General features: G+C 56.5%; 1 protein-coding gene across 2 annotated transcripts in view; it reads right to left on the bottom strand.

Annotated features, from left to right (window-relative positions):
- Positions 1-20281, bottom strand: part of NOTCH1 (notch receptor 1) — a 46073-nt gene extending 25792 nt beyond the window's left edge. For both annotated transcript variants that reach the window (XM_069873497.1, XM_069873498.1), the window contains exons 1-3: positions 20081-20281; positions 18260-18341; positions 135-397 (exon numbers count right to left, since the gene is read on the bottom strand). In XM_069873497.1, coding sequence (XP_069729598.1) covers positions 135-397; positions 18260-18341; positions 20081-20138 — 403 coding nt within the window. In that variant the 5' untranslated portion in view covers positions 20139-20281. The remainder of the gene's footprint in view (positions 1-134; positions 398-18259; positions 18342-20080) is intronic.
- Positions 20282-25849: the final 5568 nt, after the last annotated feature.

Genomic DNA, 25849 nt, shown 5'->3' with positions numbered 1-25849 from the left:
CCCATTTCCAGACCCCATTCCTTTCCCCCAGCACCTGAAATCAGAGGCAGAACCCTTCTCCATCCATGGGGTTTTTCCAGGAGCAGGCTGCCCCTCTCCCCGCGTCCCCGCGCGGCTCGCTGGCATCGCCTCACCTGACCACCCCGGCGGGCAGCGGCATTTGTACTCGCTGAGCGTCAGCAGCTCGCAGGTGCCCCCGTTGCGGCAGGGGTTGCTGAGGCAGACGTTGTTGCGGGGCGTCAGGCAGAGCTCGTCGGTGAAGCCCAGGCGGCAGGCGCAGGTGTAATCGACGGTGCTGCCGCGCACAACCGGGATGCAGGTGCCGGCGTTCTTGCAGGGGGAGCTCAAGCAGGGGTTGGGCAGCTGGCACCGCTCGCCCACGTAGGCGCTGCTACACCTGCCAGGGGGCGAGACGCGCCGTCAGGGGGGATCACCCCGAGGGGCACCCCAGGAACCGGCTCCGGGAATGCCCCCCCAGGTCCGAGCCCGCAGCGCAGCCCGGCACGGCAGGTTTGGCAATTGCAAGGCTCTGCCCTGGCCACGCTGGGTTGAGAAGAGGAACATGAAAGAGGAGTTGGGAACAAAGGCGTCCCCAGTCGAGGAGCCTGCACTGACTTGCAAAACCGCAGCCTCCAGCGCTGACTCCTGCTTCTCATCACAACACGGGCCTTTTCTTTGGTTCCCCCCACCCCTTATCGAAGAGGAAGCCAAGGCACAAGAAGAGACGCGGTGGAGCTGGAGGAGCACTCCAGACCCACATCCAACCCAGGGCACCCACAGATCCCAAGCGAGAGGAAACCACACAGTGACCCCCAGGGCTGATGCGCACAGGGATAGCCCTGAGCCCCTGCCTGCACCACAGTCCCTGCTCCACCAGGGCCACTTTTATCCTAAGAAATCACTCAAACACGATGAAACAGTGCTGTGGGAGCAGGTGTGACGCATTCCTGCTCCTCATCACTGGTTGAGATCTTCCCCAAAGATAAACCCTGCGCAAGGAGGGATGAGTGGCCCCAGCCACCGCGTCCCTCTGCATGGGGGCCCTGAGAAAAGGCCCCCCTGACGCGGCCACCGGCTCAACCATCTGTCACCGTTGGCCGACAGGACTGGAGCAACTGCCTGCACAGGACCAGGGCAGGCGGGGGGGGACACGGTGCAAGGACAAATCCTGGTGAGGACGCAGCAAAGGACTCTGCAAAGGCAGGAGCTGCCTCCCAGGAATGGGAGGATGGAGCAAAGCTGTGCACGGAGGGATCAAGGGCACCCAACATCCACTGAAGATCCTGAGATCACGGGGTCTTCAGCAGCTCCCCAGCACAAACCCTGCCGTGCAGCATCTCTTGCGTCGCGCCTGCAATACGAGATGTTGTGTGCTTTGTTCCCAACCAGCTCTGCTCACATTTCACTGCTTCTAGAGGGGGATTTTCTGCGCTGGCTGGGCTGCATGGAGCAGCTGTCGCGAGCAGGGCATGGGAGGAGTGAGGCGACGCCAGCACGCTGCTGTCCCACACCGTGATGGCGATGCCGCCGCAGCAGAGCCGGGCACACCACAGTCAGCTCACGTGGGGCTGCCTGCTGCTCTCAAAGGCCTCGGGAACAGAAATAAATCTGGGGGTGCTCACACGCATTGCCAAGAGCTTGGAACAAGAGAACCACAGCAGGAGGTGATGCCCACGGAAGACAACAGTGCCTGGGCACTTGGGGACCGTCCCTGCTGTGCTTGAGCAGGCTGGGGCTCACCACGTGCTGCAGCCATCGCCACCGGAGCTGGGGGGTCCCTGCATCCCTAAGCCTCAGGTATGGACCTCCAGCATCCCTGAGCATCATGCATGGACCCCCAGCACCCCTGAGCATCATGCATGGACCTCCAGCATCCCTGAGCATCATGCGTGGATCCAGCATCCCTAAGCATCATGCACGGACCTCGAGCATCCCTGAGCATCATACATGGACCTCGAGCATCCCTGAGCATCATGCATGGACCTCCAGCACCCCTAAGCCTCATGCATGGCCCTCAAACATCCCTGAGCATCATGCATGGCCCTCAAACATCCCTGAGCATCATGCACAGCCCTCCAAGGCTCCCAGGGCAGGCAGCCTCTGGAGTGAGCAGGGAACACTGCAGCCCCATGGCTACAGAGCCAAGCAGCCACTCGCAAATCCCACCAGCCTGCAAGCCCCAAACCAAGAATGCGGGGGCTCCTTCAGTGAAGCACAGCCAGCAAATCCCCGCGCTCTGCTGGCTCCAGCCCGGAGCTGCCATCCTTTGCCGTGCTGTGCTGGCAGCCCCCTCTCCTCTTCCCCTACTTTTTTTTTTTTTTTTTTTTAACCCAATTCTGATTTCATTGTTGGGGATTGTGTGAGAATTTGTCAGGATTCGGAGACATTTTGAGTTAATGAGACGGCATTATCCAGGCCAAATGAAAAAGAAAATGTGTATAATAATAAATCAGGGCATCTGCTCGGCACACAAAGGGCGGCGGGGAGCAGGTGTGCATCCTAATGAGGCAGAGCAGCTGCCGGCGCCCGCGCCCGATGCCTGGCTCGCCGGTGGCTCCAAGCCTAGGGCGCCACGGCCGTGGGGCGACGGCGCTTCTGGGTGGCTGCGCCGCGGCCCCGCGCGGGGGAATGCGAGGGGCTGGGGCCACGGCCGCCTCAGAGGGGCCTTTGTGCGGGGCTGGGCGGCCGGCGCAGGCACGCCGCCGGCAAACCGTACAAGTGTGCAGTCATCTGTTAAGAGCATCGCTCTCCCTCGCCTCCCCGCACCACACACGCTTTTTTTCTTAAAACAATCCTCCGGGCTTTCGCGGTGGCTGGAGGACAGGGAAGCGTCACGAGGGTCTCCAATGGGAGAAAAAGGCGGAAAAAAAAAAACCAATCCAAAAAGGAATAAGAAAAACAACAAAATTGATGCTGGACAAAGAGCCCTGGGAGGAGCGCGGGAACAGCCGAGCGCGCGGGAATCACCATGGCACAGGCTTTAGCTCGTGGCACCACAGGCAGCCGGGACCGGGAGGCGATGCTCTGCATCCCTGGCTGAGCTGGGTGGCTGCTAGGGTGATCACTGGGATTGGGGTTCATAGAATCATAGAATCACCAGGTTGGAAAAGACCCACCGCATCATCGAGTCCAACCATTCCTATCAAATAGGAATCCCATGCCATGGAGTTTACATGAAGCCAAGGAGCGGTGCTGCCGTGGGCAGCTGGGATTTGGAGGCGATGCTCTGCATCCCAGGCTGAGCTGGGTGGCCGCTGGGGTGACCACTGGGATTGGGGTCCCCGTGCCACGGCGCTGCTGTGGGCAGCCAGGACTGGGATGCGATGCTGCGCATCCCAGGCTGAGCCAAGTGGCCACTGGGCTTGTGGTTCCCGTGCCACAGGGCTTAAATGAGGCCAGGGCGAAGGCTGCGGAGCCGAAAGCCCTCCCACCCAATTAGTTTTCGGGCCATTTCTTATTTAAGTGCAGGCAAGAGGTGGTTTGAGCTCACGGATGGGAAGCCAGAGCAGAGCCCAGCCCGAGTCTAGGCATGGTTATTAGCCAGCAGGTTAATTAGTGATCAGAGGAACTTCCCTGAGGGGCAGGGGAGCCCCTGCCTGAAGGCACGAGGGATTTGGGGCCGCGGGCAGCGTCTGGGCTGGGGGATGCCCCGTGCCCGGCTGGGCTGCCTGGGTGCTTTCCAGGTCTGTGCTTCAGGAAATCCCTCAAGTTTCATAGAGTTTGCAAATTATTTTTCTTTTTTTAAATGGCTTTCTATTTGTTTGTTTGAAGAGCTGGTTCATGGACGCAATCAGCTCAAGAAGCGAGTGGAGGGCGCGGCAGATGCCAGGAAAGGGCTCGGCACAGGTCTGCTCCAGCCAGAAGGGGCTGAGCTGAGTGATGGGCACCGGCGGGCACGAGCAGTGTCACACAGCTCCCCACGAGACGTGTATTTCCAGCCACTGAGAAGTGCTGGCGAAGCAACGGCTCAAAAAAAAGCAACACGTGCACCCTCAAAATCCAGCATTGCCCCTGCTATAACCCAGAGGGGCACGAGCATTGCTGTGCAGCACAGACCCGTGGCAAACACCTGATGATTCCCAAATGACATCCCCAGCCACCGCAGGGACGAGGACAACCCTCACGTACCCATCGCACCCGCTCCTGGCGCAGGGAGCCCCCTCAAACTCCTCCCACAGCCATCTCAGTTGCTTTTCAAGGTTTCAAAACAAGAGGTCTCTGACAGCAGGGATATCACTGTCACGATAGTGATATTGCTGCCCAGCAAGAGCATGAAACAAGGACACCAGCGGCTCCTCTGCTCACACACAGCAGCACCTGCGATGCGCCCACAGGCAGCTTCGACACTGCTCCTGCATCCTCTCTAAATGCTCCTCCCGTCCACGTTTCCAACTGTAACTCTAAAGCAGGGCTTCAGACCAAAGCTAGGAGATGAATTTTGCGGTTTCCTCCCCACACAAGTCCTGGAGCTCGCTCACAGCTAGAGCCTCTCAAGCTGCATTTAAAAGCCTGACAACCACAACTGCTTTAAACTCCTGGCTGCAGAGGAAAGCCTGGAGACAAACCTCCATGCAAAGCAAGAGATCAAAAAACAGGTGACGAACAAGGCCACCCCAAGATGAAGTTAGTTTTCAGCTCTCCTAGGTCTGGAAAAGCTGGATTCAGCAAAGCCAGGTTCAGCTCCCAGCTGTGCTGCACCCTCATCATACATCCACCTACTTCTCCAGCAGCTAAAAACCACTCCTGAAGTTCAGCCCAGGGAGCAAAGCTTCACTTTCTGGAAAAAAAATACCACTGGGTGGTGGCATCAGGGCTCTCAAGAGAGCAGACGTGGAGGATGCAATGACCCTGCGGGCTCAGCCAGGTGAAGATCACCCTGTGGTTTTTCCTTTGGCATTTCCCAAGCAAAGCCTACCCAAACCAAACCCCAAGCAGCTTATGGATATTAGCATAAGAGACATTAAAGCTGTGCTTTAATTACAGATATATGTGCTGGCAGAGGACAGGGCAGGTGCTCCAGGATCAAAACAGCTCAGAAGGTCCATTAGAAACCAGCTTTGGGGCAATGAATGGTGGCCGAGATCCCTGGGATCCCAAAGATCTTCCATGAAATCCCTGGAGAGGCCAGCGTGGCTGCACTCCCACGTGCCCTGTTCCTGACCTAGGCTAAAAATACCAGTGCCTCTTGCTCCCCTGAGAAACGTTTCTCCCAGCTAAGAAATGTTTCCATTGACTCAGTAGAGTCTCTCCCACGCTGAAGAGGCACCAAACACTCCAGCCAAGACCCACTTTGAGGTTTTGGATGGCACCAGGAGGCGATGGCATCCCAAACCTGGTGACAACTGAGTCCCACTCTGTTGCACAACACCCCCACTGATGGTCTCACCGCTCTCTTTGCTTCTGGGATACTCTACACGACCTAAGCCAGGGACCTGGGGCTGTCACTGAAGCATCAAGCAGGACAGGAGACAGAGATGCAGCAGCTGGTCCCCATCCCTGCAGATGGAGATGCTGCGTGTGCTCCATGCAGGTGTGATTTACACCCCCCGAGCATCTGGGGCTCTGGTCCATGCCAGTGGGTTTTTGTTTTGGGGGGTCAGGCAGAGGCTGGGGGCTGGATTCCCACGACACTGGGCTGCGACGTGCCTTCCCCCTCCACCCCGGCCCCGAGCGAGCGCCCAGACTGCAAACTGCTGTGAGCGAGGAGGCGCAATTAATAATGCACTGTGCTCCCAACCCATAAATCTCCAGCAAGATTCATAAGCGATGCGAAGGGTGATGGAGAAGGCCTTGTCCAAGGTCAGACAGAGAGTCCCAGGGGATGGCCTGGGAATGGGAACAGCGGCCCCAGATTCCCACCCCACTCCCAGCGCTGAGCCCAGGCCAGATCTGGATCCTCTCAGCGTGGGCACGTGCATTTGTTGTGTCTGCTGCACATCCTTAACAAGCCACAAACGAGCACCCAGCGCTGCAGTTACTCCAGTGAGGCTCCAGAGAAGCTCGGCAGATCATGGAATCAAAAGCATGAATGAGCTGCAGAAACATCAGAGAACTACCATGCTGCCCCAGCTTAGCATGACGCATGTGCTTGCCCAAATATCCCATTTTCCGGCACCTACGAACAGTCCTGGAAGAGCTGGGATGCCATCTCGGGTTCTCCACGTGTGCGGATCCGTGCACACCGCCAGCCCTTTGTTTGCTCCCTCCCCGCTTGCAGCACGTGAGGCTTTTTGTCCAACCTACCAGCAACAGGTTTTGTCCCCTCCGCAGCAATGCGGGCACTGAAAGCATCCCGAGGCAGATGTTTCCGTGACCTCTGACCCAAGACTAATTCAAGAGTTTTGCTGTTTTCCTTTCCGCGCTAAGCTGCCATCTGCCACGGCCGGCACAGATGACACCCAGGCGCTCCCGCAGCCCACCCCGGCACGGCACAGCTCCCGCACGGCACCGCGGGGCTTTGTTCAAACTGGGGATACATCAGCCCTACACAAACGCAACCTGGGGGCCGGGAGGTGTTTAAGAGGGGCTGGGAGTGTGTGGGATGCTCTGGATGCAGCGGGCTCAGCAGAGGCTCAGCGTGCGTCGCTCTCCTGCCTGGCCCCAGAGCATCCCTCCAAGGGCTGAGGCCACGGCAGGGCTGGAGGTAAAACCCACCTCGGGCTTAAAATGCACAAAATAAACCAATAAGTGAAATGAATCATAGAATGGTTTCGGTTGGAAGGGTTATCAAAGCCCATTCAGTTCCACCTCCCACTGGATCAGGGGCTCCAAGCCCCATCCAACCTGGCCTTGAACCCCTCCAGGGATGGGGCAGCCACGGCTTCTCCGGGCAACCTGAGCCAGGGCCTCCCCACCTTCACCGGAAAACATTTCTTCCTAACATCTCATCTCAATCTCTCCTCTTTCAGCTTAAAAATGAAACCCAGATGTGAGCTGAAGGACACCCCACCTTGCGCAGGGAGGGGTCCGGAGAGCAGCCCCTCGCTGTGGGACAGGGGGGCTGGAGGGGAGCCCCATCCCAGCCGCCAGCCCCGTGTCCAGGCTGCCTCTTATCTGCGCTGCTATCACATAACCTCTTCCTCACCCCCATCTGCTGGAAGCATAAACGGCCACGGTTGTTTTCCCCAAGGTACGAGCACCGTGGGAAAGCTGACGAGGGGAGGCTCGGGTCTTTACTCAAGTCTTATTTTGGGGACACTTGAGACCAACGGGGCCAGGAGAGCGCCCGCTGCCTCCGGGGTAGCAGCAAACCAAGGCAGGGATGCCAAGGGGAACGGCCCCCACCCTGACACCCTCCCCTGGGGCAGAAGCTGCTCTCTGCTCCACGCGCTGCGGTCCCCACGTCCCCGAGTCCCTGGCAGAGCCACCCCAGCACAGAGACGGTTCAGAAACCACGACCGTGAGCTTGCGTGGTGCAGCAAGCATCACACCCGCAGAGCCCTCTGCACCACCAAGCGCACCGTTTGACCTGTGCCAGTGTCCCGGACCCTGCGGAGAGAAACCAGTGGCCAAACGGGAGCAGAACACTCGGGATTCCACATGTTTGCTGGCAACAGCTGAGGGAAGGAGAAATAACCAGCAGGAGAGTCTCCCTTAGCTGCACGCAGGACCACAGCCACCGCACGCTGCTCCCAGCTGCAGAGCAGTGGCACAACCCTACTCGACCGTCCCCACACCTCTCGGGATAACCGTCATCCTCAGGCTGATGAACGGGAACCACAACTGCCTGCTCTCACACCTCCTTCCTGCGCAGCCCCCCCAGCAGCTGCAGACGTGGGGCGTTAGGCTTGCTTTCCATCAGGCATCCATGCACTAGAGTCACTTTTCCAGTTGTGCCAGCGGCTTCCCACCTGGCACAGCCTGGAAGCAACACCCCAGCTTTCTCCTGAAGTCACACCCTTCCCCCTAAGACACGTTTGCTCGGTGCCAGCCTGGGGGACGCTGCTCTTCCCCAGCTCCAATCTGACCAGAGAAAGGGATGGTGCTTGGGGATATATTTCCATGTCACCGAGAGAAGAGATCTGCTTCTTATTCTGTCTTCCCATTCCATCTTATTCCACTGCCTCCCTACTAGCCCCTCCCGAGCTCCTGCATGGAGCGATGCTGGGATCTGCAGGCGTGCACGACTGTATGGAATGATGAGGAATAGAAATCAAGGACTTCACAAGGGCTCCAAAGAGAGAAGGCAGAGCTTTCTGTCTTCCCCTTACCAGGTGATACACCCCAAAGCTCCCACCAGCCCAACGCGCTCCCGCAGCGCCAGCATCGCCCCACAAACACCTCCCGCAGCCACGACACAGCTCCCAACACCAAAACCCAGCGCTAGACCAAACTGGTGGTTCTTTTTATGAAGTCCCATCCAGGCTCTGCTTTATTAAACACTCTGAGACACCAGCCTGGGAAAAACAACAGAGTTTCACCCAGGGATGGTGGTTGAAAAGCAGCAGGTTACTGCGAGTGACATTAGGTTAATAAAGCAAGAGCAGGTCTCCAGTCTTGTTTAATTAAAGAAAGCAAACTGCAATGTAAAGTCTTTGATGTGTTTTTTTTTTGTTCCATTTCATTTTTGACCTAGCCCAAGCCATCTAATTGCGATTTAAAGACCCAGACTTTCATCTGAAGAGAAACTAAAGGAATTCCCAAAGCTGGATATACTCACCGATGGGAGTGGGGAAAAACCTGCTAGAGCCCGGCTCCTCCTACCAGCGTGGAGGGAAGAGAGAAAATAAATGGCTTTGTTTCTTAAGCAGACATTAGTCAGGACAGTTTGGGAATCAGAGTTCCCATTGTACAGAAAAACAATATAATCCCATTACTAAGCAAAGCAGCCAGGCTATTCCCGGGTGGTAACCAGCTACCTGGGAAGGAGCTGCTTTTCAATGGAGCTTCATTCACAATAAACATGAAAGATGTCGAAGGAAGAGACCAAGACAAAACTCGCCTCACTCCCACCCTCAACAATGGCTGCTATGAAATATTTTTGTGTCTCCCTCAGGTTTTTACATCCTCTGCCAGCGTAAATCTGCACAACCCCATTGTTTAACGGAGCGAGCTGACCTGCGCTCTCCCCGCGCATCCCGGTCCCTGCTCCTTCTCTTGAAGGAGCCCATTTGTGGGGTGACCATGAAGGAAACGCCTTCAGCAGAGGATCCCCAGGGAACAGACCCTGGCTAATGGTCCCAGTCCCCATCCCGGTGACTGGTGCCCCTGTGTGACACCATTAGGTACCTGGCTCTTCTTTTCCTCCTTGGGGCAGCTGTAGCATTCGAGAGCACCCACAACTGATCCCTGCTTTGATTTTTCAATTCTAAGTGTTTTTTGCTTTCAAAATACTTCATTCCTTAAGCCAGAAGAAAGAAAAGTCACAATCTGGGAGAGATGAGGAATTTCCACCTCCTAGACCACTCACCAGCGCTGCTGGCCCCCAAGGCCACTCTCCCATTTTGGGGTAAATACCCATTTTCAGCAACTCTAGACACGGTGCTCCCCACCCTCCTGCCTTTGCAGGGCAAATTCTTGCTCCCAGGAGCTCTGGTATCTCCATCTTGCTAAGCCATGATGAACTCTCTTATTTTTTTTTCCTTTTCCCCCTTCAAACCAAGCTCTGGCTAAACACAGCGCTGCCCGAGAGCCTAATATGGAAAACTCCCACACGGGACACGCGTGACCCCACCATCCCACTTTCCTAATCCTGAACATAAACCCCAAGATTAGGATCTGAACAGCTACCAAGAGTTTAAACAAGCTATATTTAGCTCCGATATTTATAAACAGGAGGAGAGGGGGGTTTTGCAGAGCACACGGGTGCCCCTGGAGCACAAACTCCACCAAAAGCCAAAGAGATCCATGATGGAGCCGTTTCGGTGAGCAGGCAAAGAGGACAATGATCCAACAGTGATGGATCCAAACCTTCCAACCTCCCAGCCAGGAAGGTGCTGGTCCTCCAGGGGAAGGTTTAGGCTGGACATCAGGAAAATATTTTTCACAGAAAGGGTCATTGGGCACTGGCAGAGGCTGCCCAGGGAGGGGGTTGAGTCACCTTCCCTGGAGGGGTTTAAGGGATGGGTGGACGAGGCGCTGAGGGACATGGGTTAGTGATTGATGGGAGTGGTTGGACTCGATGATCCAGTGGGTCTCTTCCAACCTGGTGATTCTGTGAACTCCCCAAAAATAGTTATTAGGGACAAAAACCTCACCCCTTGGAAACCACAGCCTGAGGGACGCAGAGCACCTCCGAGCATGGGGAATCCGTATCCCGGGATTTCTGCTGCCACAGAGTTTAACCAAGGAAACGGTGAGAGAGGGAGGAAAGACTCTGCCTCCGACACCTTTTGCCAGCAGAAATCCCTGTGTCAACATGACGCCCTCGCTGAGGGAGTGGGGACAATGGTGGCGGCTCTGCCCTCCGGCCGCTGCCTGCATTCCTGCCCCCCTCCCCTGGAAACCCCTCTTTTGTGGGGAGCAGCAGGCCCTGTGAAAGGGCCGTCTGTCGCCCTGCCTTTTGACTCGGAGGTCTGTGTCTAACATTTTAATAGGGGCTGGGGGCCGGGGAGAGGCCCCCTCCTCCTGGGCTGCTCCCCGCGGGGTCACTCTCCCAAGCCGCCCCGAAGCCGGCGCGCGGGGCTCCAGTGGGTGCGAAGGCGGGAGCTGGCGGCGCCGCGCATCCCGCTGTCAAGGGACATTCTACCACCTGCTCCAAGAGATTCTTCAGCCTGGAGAAGAGGGGAGACCTCATCATCCTCCAAAACTGCCTACGAGGAAGGTGTAGTGAGGTGGGTGTTGGTCTCTTGTCTAAGTAAGAAGTGACAGGATGAGAGGAAACGGCCTCAGGTTGCACCAGGGAAGGTTTAGATTGGATGTTAGGAAAAATGTCTTTACTGGAAGACTGGTGAAGCACTGGCAGAGGCTTCCCAGGGCAGTGGTGGAGTCCCCATCTCTGGGCGAGTTCAAAAAACTTGTAGACACGGCACCTGGGGACATGGTTTAGCAGGCACGGTGGTGTTGGGCTGATAGTTGGACTCAACGATCTTGGAGGTCTTTTCCAACCTTAACAAGTCCATGATTCTATGAGAGGAGCTATTCTGTGGTTAACCAGCCACAAGTGCCTTTGGGAAGGTCTTTTTCTGACTTTCCTGTGAAAGGATGCACCAGTGGGTGAGCACACGCTCTCCTCCACGGCTGCTCATCAACAGTAGATCATTCCCATCAAAAAATATACCTCTGCACGCCCACAAACACTCAACCCCCAAGCAACGTTGCCTGCAGGGACTGCAAGGTCCTCAGGGTCCCCATCGCCCTGTAGACACCAGCTCTCTCAGCAAGGGAACATGAGACAGAGCAGATGACAAAGTGAAGAGCCCCAGTGCCAAAGGCTCCTTTCATTGCTCCTCTTGGTGGACACAGGTAGTGTCACATCGCGCCTGGAGCCACAGAGAAAGAGGAGGAACTGGCAGCAGGAGGCAAGGCTCAGCCTGGGACTGATCCTGCACAGCCCTGGAGATCCAAGCAAAGCCTGGAACCACTGCTCTCAGCTATGCTGAGTTCAGATCAAGCCCAAAGAAACAGGTTCTGCATCCCATCAGTGCTCCTCCTGGCGCCCAGCCCTCCCAGCCCACCACCACAAAGCCGCTTGCCTGCAGGGCACCCCCCCCCATTAAATAAGTGCAAGGTTATAGCATCATTAAAACTTAATAAATCCATTTCCCATATAAATACCATTAAATTCAGATTTTGGGGAAGGGAATTAGGGTGAAAACTTGTTAAAAGAAAATGACTTCTGCGCAAATAAATTTTTGCAACTTGACTGAGCGTGAAAGTTTCCCATTAAAATGCAACCCCGCTCCCCTTGCTGGAAATGTGCAAGAGCCTAATAACCAGCACCTAAACATTAACTGTTTAACTGACTTTTCCAATATTAACTTCAGGCTGCTGTGGGGGAAGGGGAGGGCGTGATGGGTGAAAGCTTGAAGCAGGCATGAATTACTGCTGTGCATGAATTACCAGGGAGAGGACCCTGTGTGTGCCTTTGAGATGCTGGCCCAGGTTGCTCAGAGCAGTGGTGGCTGCCCCATCCCTGAAGGTGTCCAAGGCCAGGTTGGATGGGGCTTGGAGCCACCAGATCCAGTGGGAGGTGTCCCTGTGCATGATAGGATGTTGGAACTGGACGGGCTTTGAGGTCCCTTCCAACTCAAACCATTCTATGATTCTATGACACCCAGAGTGTGCATCACTCACAGCTCACTGGCATCACACTCCCAACAGCCTTTTGAAGACAAAGATGTGGGACATCACAGCCCATGAGCACAGCATGAACCCCACTGCCCATGGGGTGCCAAGCAGGATGCTGCTCCATCAGTTGGGACAGACGATCATTGTAGGTCCCTTCCAACTGAAAATATTTTCTTCTCTTCTGGAGTACAGTTCCCCATATGGCCCAGCCAAACATCTCCCAACCCTTCACACACGCTTTAATCGTGGTCCTGATCCTGCACTTCTCACATTTACTAACAGGGAACCCCATCACGTACTTCACCTCCACAAGCCGGGATGCGCCTGGCAGGTTATGCTGCTCTTTCTCACACCAAGACAGGTTTTGATGTTCAGATAAGCACACGGAAGGAAACTGAGGCACCAAGCAGACCTTGCTTGATGTACGTAGGAACCCCAAAGCTGTCCTGTACCACAAACCCCTGCTCGTGAGGCACAGGGAGGTGAGACAAGGTGACCTGGTTCACCAGACTCACACTAGATGAGCAGACAGAGACGCTGCAACGGGTCCAGGTGCTGTCGTGCACCAAGGAAGGGAGAGTCCAGCCAAGGGCACACAAGTCTGAATGGGCAGCATCACACCTTGGCCAGAGGGCCAGCTGAAAGCAGGGGTGAGCTGCTCTACCAGCAGGACTCAGGTGTCAAAGTAAAGACTGGCGTGCCCCCAGGTGAGCATCTCTATCTGCCCTGGGGCTCTCCAAGCAGGCAGATGGGAGCTGCCCTGGTCCAGCGTCACTGAAACCTGGTGGAGGTCTGCAAAGACTTCCCAACATCACACGCGACAGATGCGCAAAGAGATTTGTGCTACTAAGTATAACTGGGGCTTCCTCAGCCCTTCAGAGCCCCTGCTCTGCAACCCTGATCAGACCCTGCTGACCCCAGTGATGCCAAAGCCCTGACCCTCACATCTCTGTTCCTTGATGCTCCAAGGAGCCCGGCACTGCAGGACAGAGCCCTTCTGTGGGTGGATGGTCTGGAAAAGCCGGGATGCCTCCTCCCCACAGCAAATATGGGCTCATGAGGGCACCACGCAGCAAGGCAGTGTCAGGGCTTTGTGGGATTTCAGCACAGCTGGAGCATCGTCCTTCCAAGCACTGAGGCTCAGCGCTGCCTGCCAAGAGCATGTAACGAGGTGAAAGCACCAAGGAATCACCCATGGACTCATAAAGCATTGGAATTGCCCCAAACCACACAGCCTGATGGCCTTTCTAATCCTGACCCCCAAAGTAAAGAGCTGCAGGAGGTCAGCACAAAACTGGCTTGGGGTGCAGCGAGTGAGCAGCCCAAGTGCCCCACGGTGCTGCCCCATCCCGGGTGGCAGCAGGAGCCCAGCAGTCCTCTGGGATAGTGGGACACAAAGCCCTGTACCTGCAGTCCCTAGAGGAGCAGGCAGACCCCAAACACCTTTTCAGCTCCTGGGATGGAGGCAGAACTCAACCGAGACCCCGCTGCAGATCTGCTTTCCCAGGGGGGTTAAGCTGTATCCAAGAGGCTCTTCAACTCCACAGACCCACTACAAGGTCTCAAACCTTCACCTGGAGTCTGATGACATAGTAAACACAGAGAAGTCTCCATCCAGATCCAGAGCTTACCAGCTCACAGTAACTGCACCCCGAGGCTACTCCCTTGTTAAACACTCTGGTGCTCTATAAATTTCACATTCCACTCATGTACACACGCCGTTACCACTCGGGACACCTACCAACACGAGCAAAACGAGGGTCAGCACACCTCGGGGCCTGGAAAGAGCAGGTTAATTTCCAAACAATGTTATTTTAAAACTTGCTAACTGCCTGCTGATTATGTTACCCAAGCCGTTAATTGGGGAATAGCTTGGCCTTGCAATGACCATGCATGTCTCCTTCATGCTACATACAACAAACCATAACAGCCTTGGAGGTGAGACCAGGGTGTGTAGCATCAGCTGGAACAAATGGATGTATTGTGGCTTCCAGCAGGTAGGAAGATAGCAAGTCAGAGGTTTTGGTGGACTAAAATGTACCACGCGTGACAAAGCTGTCCATGAAGCAGAGTCCCATCACACAGTGGGATCACACAGCAGCTGCAAGTAAGTGGTGGGGAACAGACCTTCTGATCTCAGGTGGTGATGGCCACTGCAAACACCTTATCTTCTCTGGATTCCTTCATCTCAGCATCACCCCACCTCTCCTGCTCACCTCTGTGCCACAGGTACTGCTGAGGGGCCTTTCGAGACATCTCCTCATGAGCGTGATCCTTGCTGGCCCCTGCCCAGAGGCAGCACGACCCTCTGGCCATCACAGCCATGAGAAAAATCAAGCAAAAAAACCCCTCAGCCCAGCCACTAAAATCCCAGGGTGAGTTATCAGGAGTCAGTGGGACCACCTGAGACAACTGATAACCATCAAGACGCCTCGCAGAGCAATGTAAACAGATTCTTCTAGAAAGGAGCTAAAACTCCCAGTGACCTCACCAGCTGGGCTTCCGAGCTACGTTTCTCTTCCATTGGAATCCACAACAGGTGACACTTTTGTATTTTTAATCTACCCTCTTACCCATTTCCACCTTGTTCTTTCCGAGAATGAGATCAGACTCAAAAAGAGCCATGGAGGTTCTCAACATGGCTGAATCACCGCTCGTCTACTTCTTTAAGAGCTTCCTCTGGTTGATTGTTCAACACTCCACCCTCTTCCTCTCCAGCACGGAGACTGCATTTTTTCTTTGTTATTATTTCATGGCAATAACGTTGGGTTAAAGCACATGAGAAAAAACCAAACCAGAAGGAAACTTCCGCCCTTTACAATGAGATAACAATGACTGAGCAGTTGAATAACTCGAAGGACACAGAGAGAGCTGCAGGGCTCAGATCACTCCTCTGTCTTCCTGGTTGTCTCCTGAAAGAGTTTTGAGCTAAAATAATCACCTCTACCCGCCACAGTCCCCCTCTGAACATTTCTTCTGAGGTTTTTGGCTCCCTGCCCATGGAAGCTGGTGGTGGCAACGGGCACCGGCGCGGGAGCCATCGCCCTGGCTGAACTACAACGCCGTGCTGATTCATAAACAGAGGAAGTACTTTAGCAAACCGACTTTTCCCCCTTTTCAGCACAAGCCTAGTGATTAATTTAACTTATTCTTTTCCTCTGCCGTCTCTTTGGCTTCTCTAGGTAAGAGTAGGACAACCCCGACGTGGTTCCTCTGACTTTAATGGTGAAAGGCTGGTGGAGCGGGGTTTGAATCTCAGCCCTCTTCCATGCCATCTGCTTTTAACTATCGGAGCAAGGGAGGTCCTGGGAATAAATGTCACATGGCACAGCAATCTAAAATCGGCTCCGCTCATTCGTAGGGATGCCAGTGAAAACTACAGTTTTCCAGCAGTCTAATTGGGAGCTATCACTAGAAGTCAAAACGACCTCTTTGGAAAATCTTCTCATTTCGCCTGGGAAAATGCCTTCGTCAAAGGCGAGTGCCTTTTCTGGAAAACCACAACTCCCTGGTGCCCTGAAACCACAGAGCAACACCGCAGCAGCCACCGTCTGCCTGCTGGACCTTGGAAAGCTCCAGATTCGGCGCGAGTGCCATGTGTGGGATGAAAACACACCACACCTTCGGCACAAGGTGCACTAAACTCCGCTGCTGCTGCTTTTCCAGCACTGAAAGACCTGGCTCCCCCTGCCAAGATGGAAAACGGCTCCGAAGGTGGTTTAATGAGGCTGCTTCTGTCGCGAGCCCTCGAGCCCATCAAACGCTCACTCCTCTCCATTCAATTAACACCCCGTGTGCCCCGCACTGCCTGGCAAAGGGACAAGCAAGATAAGGCACCTGGAGCTTTATAAACTATCACTGTCAAATAAAAAAGGCGGAGAAAGCTCCTCGTCTCACACCGGCGATTCCCTTTCCGTAACAGGGCTGATAACTCAGTTTTGGTGTTATCGGAGTCGTCTTCGTGTAACCCAACTAGCTCTCTCCCGCCACAAACTCCGGGGCGCTTGTCCGCTGGAGAAGCGTCTCCCTCGTACGCTATTTATTTCACTCCACTTTTCTAATTGGATTTGTGGGGGCAGCACAATGGGGCTTTATGGCCAAACTTTGTTAAGTGCCAGGCCGAGCGGAGACGTGGCCAGCAGCCAAAATGGTGCATTTCACGCAGGCGCCAAAGGGCAGTGCCAAGCTTTTCTGCGTCTGGTATCTGTGTTCTTGGCTCTGCTTTGTTTAAGAAGCTTGGAAGCAAAACTCCTCGTAAAGAGATATTCAAACAAGTGAAAAAAAAAAAAAAAAACCCAAAGATTTTGCGAGCTGCTATCAGATACCTTGGAAAGTTGCACCTCCTCCAGTCTGGAATTGTCTCCAATATCTGCCCCCATCACCCACGGGGCGTCCCCTACACGGGACAAGACTGAGAGCGCACACCTTGGTTTCCTACATAAATAACTCACGTGCGCAAAGCCATCCCAGCATCTGCAGCCAAGAGGGAGGTGGTTATTCACAGCTAGCCACGAAGAAGTTCTTTAAAGTTAACTTTTTCTCTTAAAAAAGCCCCACCCCGAGCCTGCTTTGGAGGCTTCTCCTCCAAATAGAGCTCGCACACATCAGATCTAATTAGATTCCATCACCATCTGCACATGAAATGTAAATCAGGAGTTGCAGAGACTTAAGAAAAAAAGGGAAGAATGACCACAAGGAAAAGGAGGGGTGTAAGGTTGGGGAGGGGGTGGAGGGTTGGGCATTCTGGGAAGCCATACATGATTAGTCACACAGCATTAATCTGCCTTCCTTAACAATAGCTGCCGAATTTCGACCGAATCCCAGCTGTCGCTCTTTGAATGAAAGAAAACAAGATTTAGAGCGTCAAGCGTTGGTAAGGGCTTCTGTGCAAAAAAAAGTGGCGTGCATTCATTAGTGGCTCACAAAGGGACCCAGCCTTTGTCCATTAAATTGCTCATGTGCCTGATTGATTTGCTGATTTATTTGCACCAAAGGGTTGAGGGGCTCAGCTTGGAGAAGGGGGCGGGAGGTGCCCGGCTACTGGGCAGAGTAACGGCACCCAGGCGGATTTGCAAAAAAGCAACACGCATTGTCAAGGGAAACTGCCATTCAACAGGTTGGGATTGGAAATGCCTTCGGGTTCCTCCGCTGAGGACTTCCTATTGGGAAATCTGGGGTGGGTAGGAACATCTCCCCGCCTGCTCTCCATGTTCAACAGGCAGAGGGGAAACCTGGCCGGAAAACAGAGCCTTGCCCATTCACATTTCTTTTATGGAATAGTTTTTAAAAGGGAGCTGAAGCCTTATTCATTTCTCTTGGTTATTGTTCCCTGGGAGCCTGGAGTGAATCGGCCATCGCTGCGGTGGGTCGGTTGGTCCTTCAAAGACTCCCAATGCTTTTACACATCCGTTTTCCCCACAATCGGCTTGGAGAAAGCTCCTGCCCGGGTGCCAGGTCTCTCCAGGAACACCGGGCTGGACCGCAGCTTGGCACGGTGCCACTGGGGATGTGGGAGGAGGTGGCCCTGCTCCCTCCGGTGATGCCCCGCGGGCGCCCAGACCTCAGTGGGGCAGCTCCAGCAAGCCAGAGCCACACCGCGAAACCTCCTTTGGATGTTTATTGGAGTGGACACCGCACCACGAACTGCCAGGGTGCGGGGGACTGAAAGGCAATGCTTCAGGGCCAGGAGGGACTAGCTGGAAGACAGACAGACAGCCTCCCTCGCTGCCCACCGGTCCAACGAGTGCCACGGGCTAGCCCTACCTCCCGCTCCACCAACCAGCAGGGCAGTCTGCAAATGTTAACACCAGCAAAACATGGCCCTTTGCCCATGTTTTTCCACCCAGCGAGGAACAAAGCCTGATCCTGCTAAACTTGTGGCGACTCCTACACAAGCAGGTTATTCCTGCCACTCAAGGAAAGAGCACGCATCTCACCCTATTAAACCCAGAGCCTTCAAAGCAAAGTCAACATGCATGTCAATACTTTGGTTGAGGGGGAGATGAAAATCCTCTGGCTCCTCCATACTTACTGGCACACCTCCGTCCCGTTGAGAAGAGTTTCACACTTGCCCCCGTTGAGGCAGGATTCGGCAAGCTGCGTGCACCGTAAACCTGCAAACAGAAGAAGAGGGTTAGCCACGGTGAAGGTCCCAGGTGGTAGGAGAGGGGCTGCATCCTCTAGCATCATCTGGACCCAGGACAGGCTCGCCGAGACCCCTGCAGAGCCCTGTCCCTGCACAGCACGGTCGGTGCAGCCCCACAGGGTGATGGAAGCAGGCAGGCACCGCGTGGCCCCAGCAGCAAGAGGCTCACCTAAAAATAAACTCAGGGTGGGCTCTGCCTTCTCCTCCAGCGGGAGGGCTGACAGAGAGAAACCCCAGATCAGGCCCTTGAGTGACAAATGCCATTTGGGAAGAAACATCCCCCTGAGGGCCCATTAGTTACCATTAACTCAGTAACAAAATGAGTCGCCCATCACAACTTGCTATGAGTAAAGGTTTCATTGTCTGGCCCCTAGAGCCAAATTCTGCTCAGTTACCACAGCAACTTGCTGAAAGTACCAGAATCGCTTCCGATTTCCACCTTGGCTTGCTCTTCCCCTTCTCTACCCGGCTTGCTCTTCACGGTAACCGGTTCTGCCACACGCCTGTGCAGCCAGAGTGGTTGCATGTTGAACAACTACAGCTTTGTGCTGCTATAACCAAACTTTTCTCGCAGACTGCTACGAGCCCCACGCACCCCAGGAACATCCTTCTGTCCCCAGCCTCGCGTATCCCACAGGGATGGAGTGGGATGCTGGGGACCACTCCAATCAGGCACAACTTTCTGCAAACTTCAGCTCCTTGAAGCCAACGGGGAGCGGGACGAAGGCATCCCCGCTGCCTCCCCTTCCCAGAATCTTCCCAGGACACTCCTGCTCCTGGAGGCTCCTCGGGGTGTGCAGAGGGGGCAGTGCCCTGGGGCATCACCCCCCTTTCTGCCCCCACGGCGGGATGCTCCCACTCCAGCTGCTTTTAGGGGTCTTTTCCTCAGCCTCCGACTTTGCATTGAATCATAGAATCACTAGGTTGGAAAGGACCCACTGGATCATCGAGTCCAACCATCCCGGACCCGGCGCCCTGGGCCGGGGGGGTGGGATTTTTAGGGGGGGGAGGGAAGGAGACCCCCGTCTGACTTTCAAGAAACAGGAAACCGAGAAAAATGCTCAAACCGGTCAAAAAGCTCTCGCGGAACAACGCCGGGGAGCGCTGCGCTCCCCTCCGCCCCGAGCCCCGGTCCCCCAGCGCCCCCCGCCCCGAGCTCCGGTGCCCTCCGATGGCAGCGAGCGCTGCTGCTCCCTGCACTGCCCTGGAACCGAGCTCCGGTCCCCCCCGACGGCACCAAAGGCAACTCCCCATTGCACCCCCGGTACCGAGCTCCGGTCCCCCCCGACGGCCCCGGTACCGAGCTCCGGTTCCGCTCGACGGCACCAAAAGCAACTCCCCATTGCACCCCCGGTCCCGAGCTCCGGTCCCGGCAGCCCCAAGCGCCGTTACCGCCACCCTCCGGGGCACGGAGCTCCTCTATCCCCGCAGTTCCAGCCCCGGCTGCCCCGGAGGCACCGAGCTCCTCCGTCCCCGCCGCGCCGAGCCCGGTTCCCACGCATCCCGGCGGCTCCCCCGAGCTCCGCTCCCGGGACATCCCGAATCCCCCTTCCCCCGAGCCCCGGCGGCCCCCGCTGAGCTCAGCCCGGTTCCCACGCACCCCGGCGGCCCGGTTCCCACGGGTCCCCCCCCCCCCTCCTCCTCCCGAGCCCCCGGGGCCGCGGCTCTCGGCGGCCGCCGGGACCCTCGCGGCGGGGCGGCCCTCACCTCGCGTCAGGGCGGGCAGCAGGAGCACCAGGAGCCCGGGCGCCAGCAGCCGCTCCATCCCCGCTCTGCTCGCCGCCGCTCACAGCCGCATAGATCCGCGGGGCCTCGGCCGAGCCGGGCCGGTCCCGGTGCAGCGCCCCGAGCTCCCCGCGCCCCAGCGCCGAGCGCAGCGACTCCCGGCGCCTCCCGCCGACGCTCAGCCCCCCGCGGGCCGGGGGGGGGCGGGCCGGGCCGGCGCGGGGCGGGCTGGGACGGGACGGGCCGGGACGCTCCTCCCTGCCCAGCCCGGGGGCCAGCGCTGGGAGACCCCTGCCAGCCAACCGGGGGCCCTGCGTGCGGCGGGGAGGGGGGCTAAGGGCACCCCCCCGGGGCAGAGTCCCCCCCCCGCAGCCACCGGGCACCCCCATTACAGCCCCCTCGTGCAGCCCGGCCACAGTGCAGCCCCTCACCCCCGTGCAGCCCGGGACACCCCTGGGGAGCCCCCCCGTGCAGCTCGGGACACCCCCAGTGCAGCCCCTCGCCCCCGTGCAGCTCGCCAAAGTCAAAGTGCAGCCCCTCCGTGCAGCCCGGGACACCCCCAGTGCAGCCCCTCACCCCCGTGCAGCCCGGGACACTCCTGGGGAGCCCCCCCGTGCAGCCACTGGACACCCCCAGTGCAGCCCCTCACCCCTATGCAGCCACTGGGCACCCCCATTACAGCCCCCCATACAGCCCGGGACACCCCCAGTGCAGCCCCTCACCCCTATGCAGGCACCGGGCACCCCCAATACAGCCCCCCCCATACAGCCCGGGACAGCCACAGTGCAGCCCCTCACTCCCTTGCAGCCCAGGACACCCCCCACTGCAGCCACTGGACATCCCTGGTGCAGCCCCTCACCCCTATGCAGCCACTGGGCACCCCCATTACAGCCCCCCCATACAGCCCAGGACACCCCCAGTGCAGCCCCTCACCCCCATGCAACCCGGGACACCCCTGGGGAGCCCTCCCGTGCAGCCACTGGACACCCCCGGTGCAGCCCCTCGCCCCCGTGCAGCTCGGGAAAGCCACAGTGCAGCCCCTCACCCCCGTGCAACCCAGGATACCCCCAGTGCAGCCCCTCGCCCCTATGCAGCCACTGGGCACCCCCAATACAGCCCCCCCATACAGCCCAGGACAGCCACAGTGCAGCCCCTCACCCCCGTGCAACCCGGGACACCCCCCCCTGCAGCCACTGGACACCCCTGGTGCAGCCCCTCACCCCCGTGCAGCCCAGGACAACCCCCCTGCAACCACTGGACACCCCCACTGCAGCCCCCCCACTCCTTGCAACCTCCAGACACCCTTGCAGCCCACCCAAGCAGTCCCAAACACTGCCCCCCCCACCCCCGGTGCAGCCCCCCGACCCGGCCGATGCAGCCCCCCCGGACGCTCCCGGTACAGCCTCCCCCGTGCAAACACTGGACACCCCCAGTGCAGCCTCCCCTGTGCAAACACTGGACACCCCCAGTGCAGCCTCCTCGAGCAGCCCGAGACACCCCTGGTGCAGCCCCCCAAGTGCAGCCACAGGACACCCCCAGTGCAGCCCCCCCATGCAGCCTCCACAACCCCACGGTGCAGCCCCACGTTCCCAGTGTAGCTCCAGTGCAGCCCCAGGCACCTCCAGTTCAGTCCCCCCCAGTTTTGGTGCAGCTTCTCCATGCACATCTGGCTAATTCCTGTGCAGTTACCCCCATAATCCCAGTGCAGTTACCCCAACAATCCCAGTGTAGTTCCCCCCATAATCCCAGTACAGTTCCCCCCACAATCCCAGTGTAGTTCCCCCCATAATCCCAGTATAGTTACCCCAACAATCCCAGTGCAGTTCCCCCCATAATCCCAGCGTGGTTCCCCCCATAATCCCAGTGCAGCCCCAACACAACCTCCTCCCAGCCCAGGTGCAGCCCCCGCACAGCCCCCAGCTCCTTCGCGACCCTGGGGTCACAGCAACGGCTTGGGGACCAGAAGAAAACCCAGAGCCCATCCTGACCCGCACCGTGTGCGTGCAGGAGCTCTGGACACAGAAACATGGGACCGGGCCATATGAACTATGAGGACCAGAGCTTGTGCTGAGCATCCCTTGGGGCTCCCAGGAGAGCCGGGCACAGGGTGCGCTCAGGGGCTCGGCGTGGGGTTCACCCCCTGACCTGCCCCGCCATGCAGGTGCGCGCAGGTACGCCAAGTCGCTTCCTACAGTTACCCGTGGAGCTGGGGTCGGATGTTATTTGTTTTGTGTTGGGAACTAATGAGCTCGCAGGCAGAGCCCTGGCCAGCCCGATGCTGCATCAACAAATAAACAAATAAACTAGGAGAAGCAGGGAAGCCAAACGCAGAGGCAGCACAACAACCCCAGGACGTGTGCTGGGTTCCCACGCGTGCGGCGCTGCCGGTGGGTCTCTGCACCCGCATCGCTGTGTTCCCAGACCCCACTCCAGCTGCTTCTGCGCCGCTGTGGAGCCCAGTGTGCCGAGCCGTGGGAGAGGAGCATGGGGATGTCCCACCTGAAACCCAGCCAGGCCCTTAAACCCTTAAACCTGTGCTTGCTGGGCTCTGAAAATTAGGTTTAGGGAAGGAGTGATGCTTCCTTGTGGGGCTGGGGGAGCCAACCCTGCTCCGCGAGGCTCATGCGACGCTGGTCCCCAGCGTCACACCACAGCAGCTTGGTGTCCGTCACCGCAGTGCTGGGTCACGGTGCGTGGAAAGTGGGGGGCAAAAGCTCCCGAGAGAGCCCGAGAGAATAACAGCCCCGGGGATGCCGGCACCTAAATCCCATCGGGCTCCTGTTTCTCCTTCTGAACTGTGGCTGTTGGAGGCCATGGGATGGGTCTTTTATAGCTCAAATATGAGCCCTTTGGCTGAAAGCCTGGGGAAGGGTCGGCAACAGGTTAATGAGAAGGAGGTGACACCATTGTCATCTGTGTCTCTCATCCCGGGGCACCTCTCCACCAGCCCTCCAGGCTCATCCCATCCCATCCCATCCCATCCCATCCCATCCCATCCCATGCCAGGCCTGGTGTGATCCCAGCGCTTCCTGTTGTAAAATATTTCCAGAGTAAGTGTGAAACAATTAAATGAACCGAAGGGCAGAGTCTGCTTGTCAGATCAAAGGAGCGAGCCCTGCAGCGGTACCTCACTCCTGGCTCTCCCCTCCTTCCCTGCTCCTCCTGCAGTCGTTGCTTTGGGCTCTAAAACGGATCCGAGTGGGGGAGGTTGGGGCTCAGGGTGCTGTTTGGGGTTCAGGTGCCACTGGGACCTCCTGAGGCCCTTCTGGAAACTTAAAGCATCCTGAGAAAGTGCTGCTTGCCTCAGTTTGTCACAGCAGAATGGGAGCAAGGCTGGGATGCCCTAGGATGCGAGGCTGCGGTGCCTCTTCACCTTTATTTTCTACTCTTGGCAGGGAAGTGGGTGCTCCCCCTGTTTTATCCTCCCTGAGCAGGACGGCAGTGGTGGGATGTGACCCCTGCTGCTGCCCTGGCTGAGTCACATCCCTACATCACCACAACCTTGCTCCCATCCTCAGCCCCAGCTAGAGGTTGCGAGGCCAGCCTGAGGTTTCCACTGCTTCAAGCTTCCTTGGAGATAAAGACTTCTGCTCTTTTTCTCTCCATCTTCTTCCTCTCTCCCTCCTCGCTAGAGCCCAGCAAGCAGGGAGCATCTCAGCTCTACCAGCCTGGAAACACCGGCCGCAGCTTTGCCCGGGCTTGTTCTCCACGTGCAGAAAGCACCGAGCAGCGTTCAGCTTCGTTGTGCTCGGGGACTCGATCTCCGAAACCTGAGGGAGCTCCCCCAGCCCCACCAGGCAGCTGCGGCCACGCTCGAGTGCTTGGGGCTATCGGGATGCTTGCCAAGCCCCCATCATCTGGGGGTGAAGAGGTGGTGATGCCGCTTGCCGTGCAGCGTGGTGGGATGCAGGGGCAGGTTGGGGTGGTGGAGACCCCCAGCCTTGGCACTAGTGGATAACCACATGTCCCTGGCACCGGCTGCTCTTTGGGGTGCTGGGAATCCACGAGCTGGAGCCCAAAAGAGCGTGTTGGAAGCCGCGTGTGAGCCCTGGCTGCAGCTTTCCTTTGCGGTGGGGAGCCTGGCCCCCCAAAAACGAGAGCTCAAATACATCTATTTATTTCCATCACACAGGGGCTTTGCCATGGAGGAGGCACAAGGCTCCTCTGTGGTTTTCCACAGCAGGACGGGTGCACGAGCATCTCGTTGCAAGGATAACTCCCCTAACCAGAGCTTCTCAGCCTTATTCTGGTGCCGTCGTTCCCCTGGTACAGCAGGGATCTGGTGCGAGATCCTCGCAGGGAACCTCCTCGAGTTTCCTTCTCCCAGATGCCTCCCCCAGAGACTCGTGCCAGTTCAAGACAAAGGGGAGGAAGGGAAAAGTCAGCGCTCAGCATAAATCTTTTTGCAATAAGACGTGGATATAACATAAATCCAAAGCAACTTTTTATTTTGAGTGGTCTTCGGGGGTTAAAAATAATGGGATTTTAGGTACTTTTAAAAATAGCGTTTGTAAAAGGCTTTAATAGAAACCTTGGCAGCTGGCCATGCGATTAGTGATTTAAAAACATAAAACCTCCACACATGTTTAAAAGCTTTAATAAGTTAAAATTAAATGAGTGAAACTCTGGGAATATTTTTTTGTTACTGCAAGCTAAGAAAATTATGTCCGTTAAGCAAAACTTAATACAAATATAAACAGGTAATGCACATCTGTAAATTATTTTCGTGTCTCCAGGGGCTGGAAAAAAAACTAAGTGAGACCAGCATTCTTATATATATTTTGCCTTGACAGCTCAGGAAAAAATTTGCCAAAACCCAGAGTTAGAGCACTGGGCTGGCGTGGGAAAGTTGGTTTAGTGAGAAATTTGCCCTAGGCTATTTAAATAAAAACAGGCGTTTTTTTTTTTAATGGCAGATTCCTGTTAAATACAACCAACTCGGCTTCCAATCGCCTGAGTAACCGGTGTGCCTATTCCTTCTCCACACTTTCATCTCTTTATCATCGCAATCAATATTTTGCTCTTCTACTTTCAGTGCAATAAACCCAGGACCGATAAGGGAGGCATCAAGCTGGATCTCTCCTGCTTTCCCTCCCGTATTTCTCTGCTGGGGTGCAGGGTTAGCCCTCCTCACGCTGGTACATGCACTCGCACCCTCGTTCACACTCTCAAAAAAAAGCAATTTTTAGTAATTAAGCCTGAGTGAAAGTGGGTAGAGCATCCTGGAAAGTCTGAGCAGATAAAAACTCAGCTGGTCACGGAGTCTGCAATGGAAAACCATCCCAGGCAATGCTGCCCTGTAATGGGATTAAGCTGTGGTTCCCCAGGGCACTGAAGAAATGGGGCTGGATTTGCAAGAAGAGTCTAAATCCTGATTTTTGTTCCTATAGCAGAGGATTGTGAATGGATAGCAATAGAATAAACCCCACTGATCGCACTGTCCCTCCAGCACGGCGCTGGTGGCAGCATCTCCAGCAGCACATGCCCACGGAGGACGAATTTCCTCCCCGCAGCGCAGTGGGGATCAGTCCCACCTGGATATCACAGAATCACCAGGTCGGAAAAGACCCACTGGATCATTGAGTCCAACCATTCCCATCAATCACTAAACCATGTCCCTCAGCACCTCATCAGGGTTGCGATGGGATTGAGAACAACCAGTCCTCGCTGCCCTGGGCAGAATTTAGTGCCAAGCATGTCCCTGCCCTGGCCCGGCTGCTGCGCTTGGACTTGGTACCCGTGGGGTTTTCC

This window comes from Phaenicophaeus curvirostris, chromosome 20 (genome assembly GCF_032191515.1).
Source record: "Phaenicophaeus curvirostris isolate KB17595 chromosome 20, BPBGC_Pcur_1.0, whole genome shotgun sequence".
NCBI classification, from domain to species: Eukaryota; Metazoa; Chordata; class Aves; order Cuculiformes; family Cuculidae; genus Phaenicophaeus; species Phaenicophaeus curvirostris.
The sequence above is the reverse complement of the archived record's forward strand: the minus strand, read 5'-3'. Positions and strand labels throughout refer to the sequence as shown.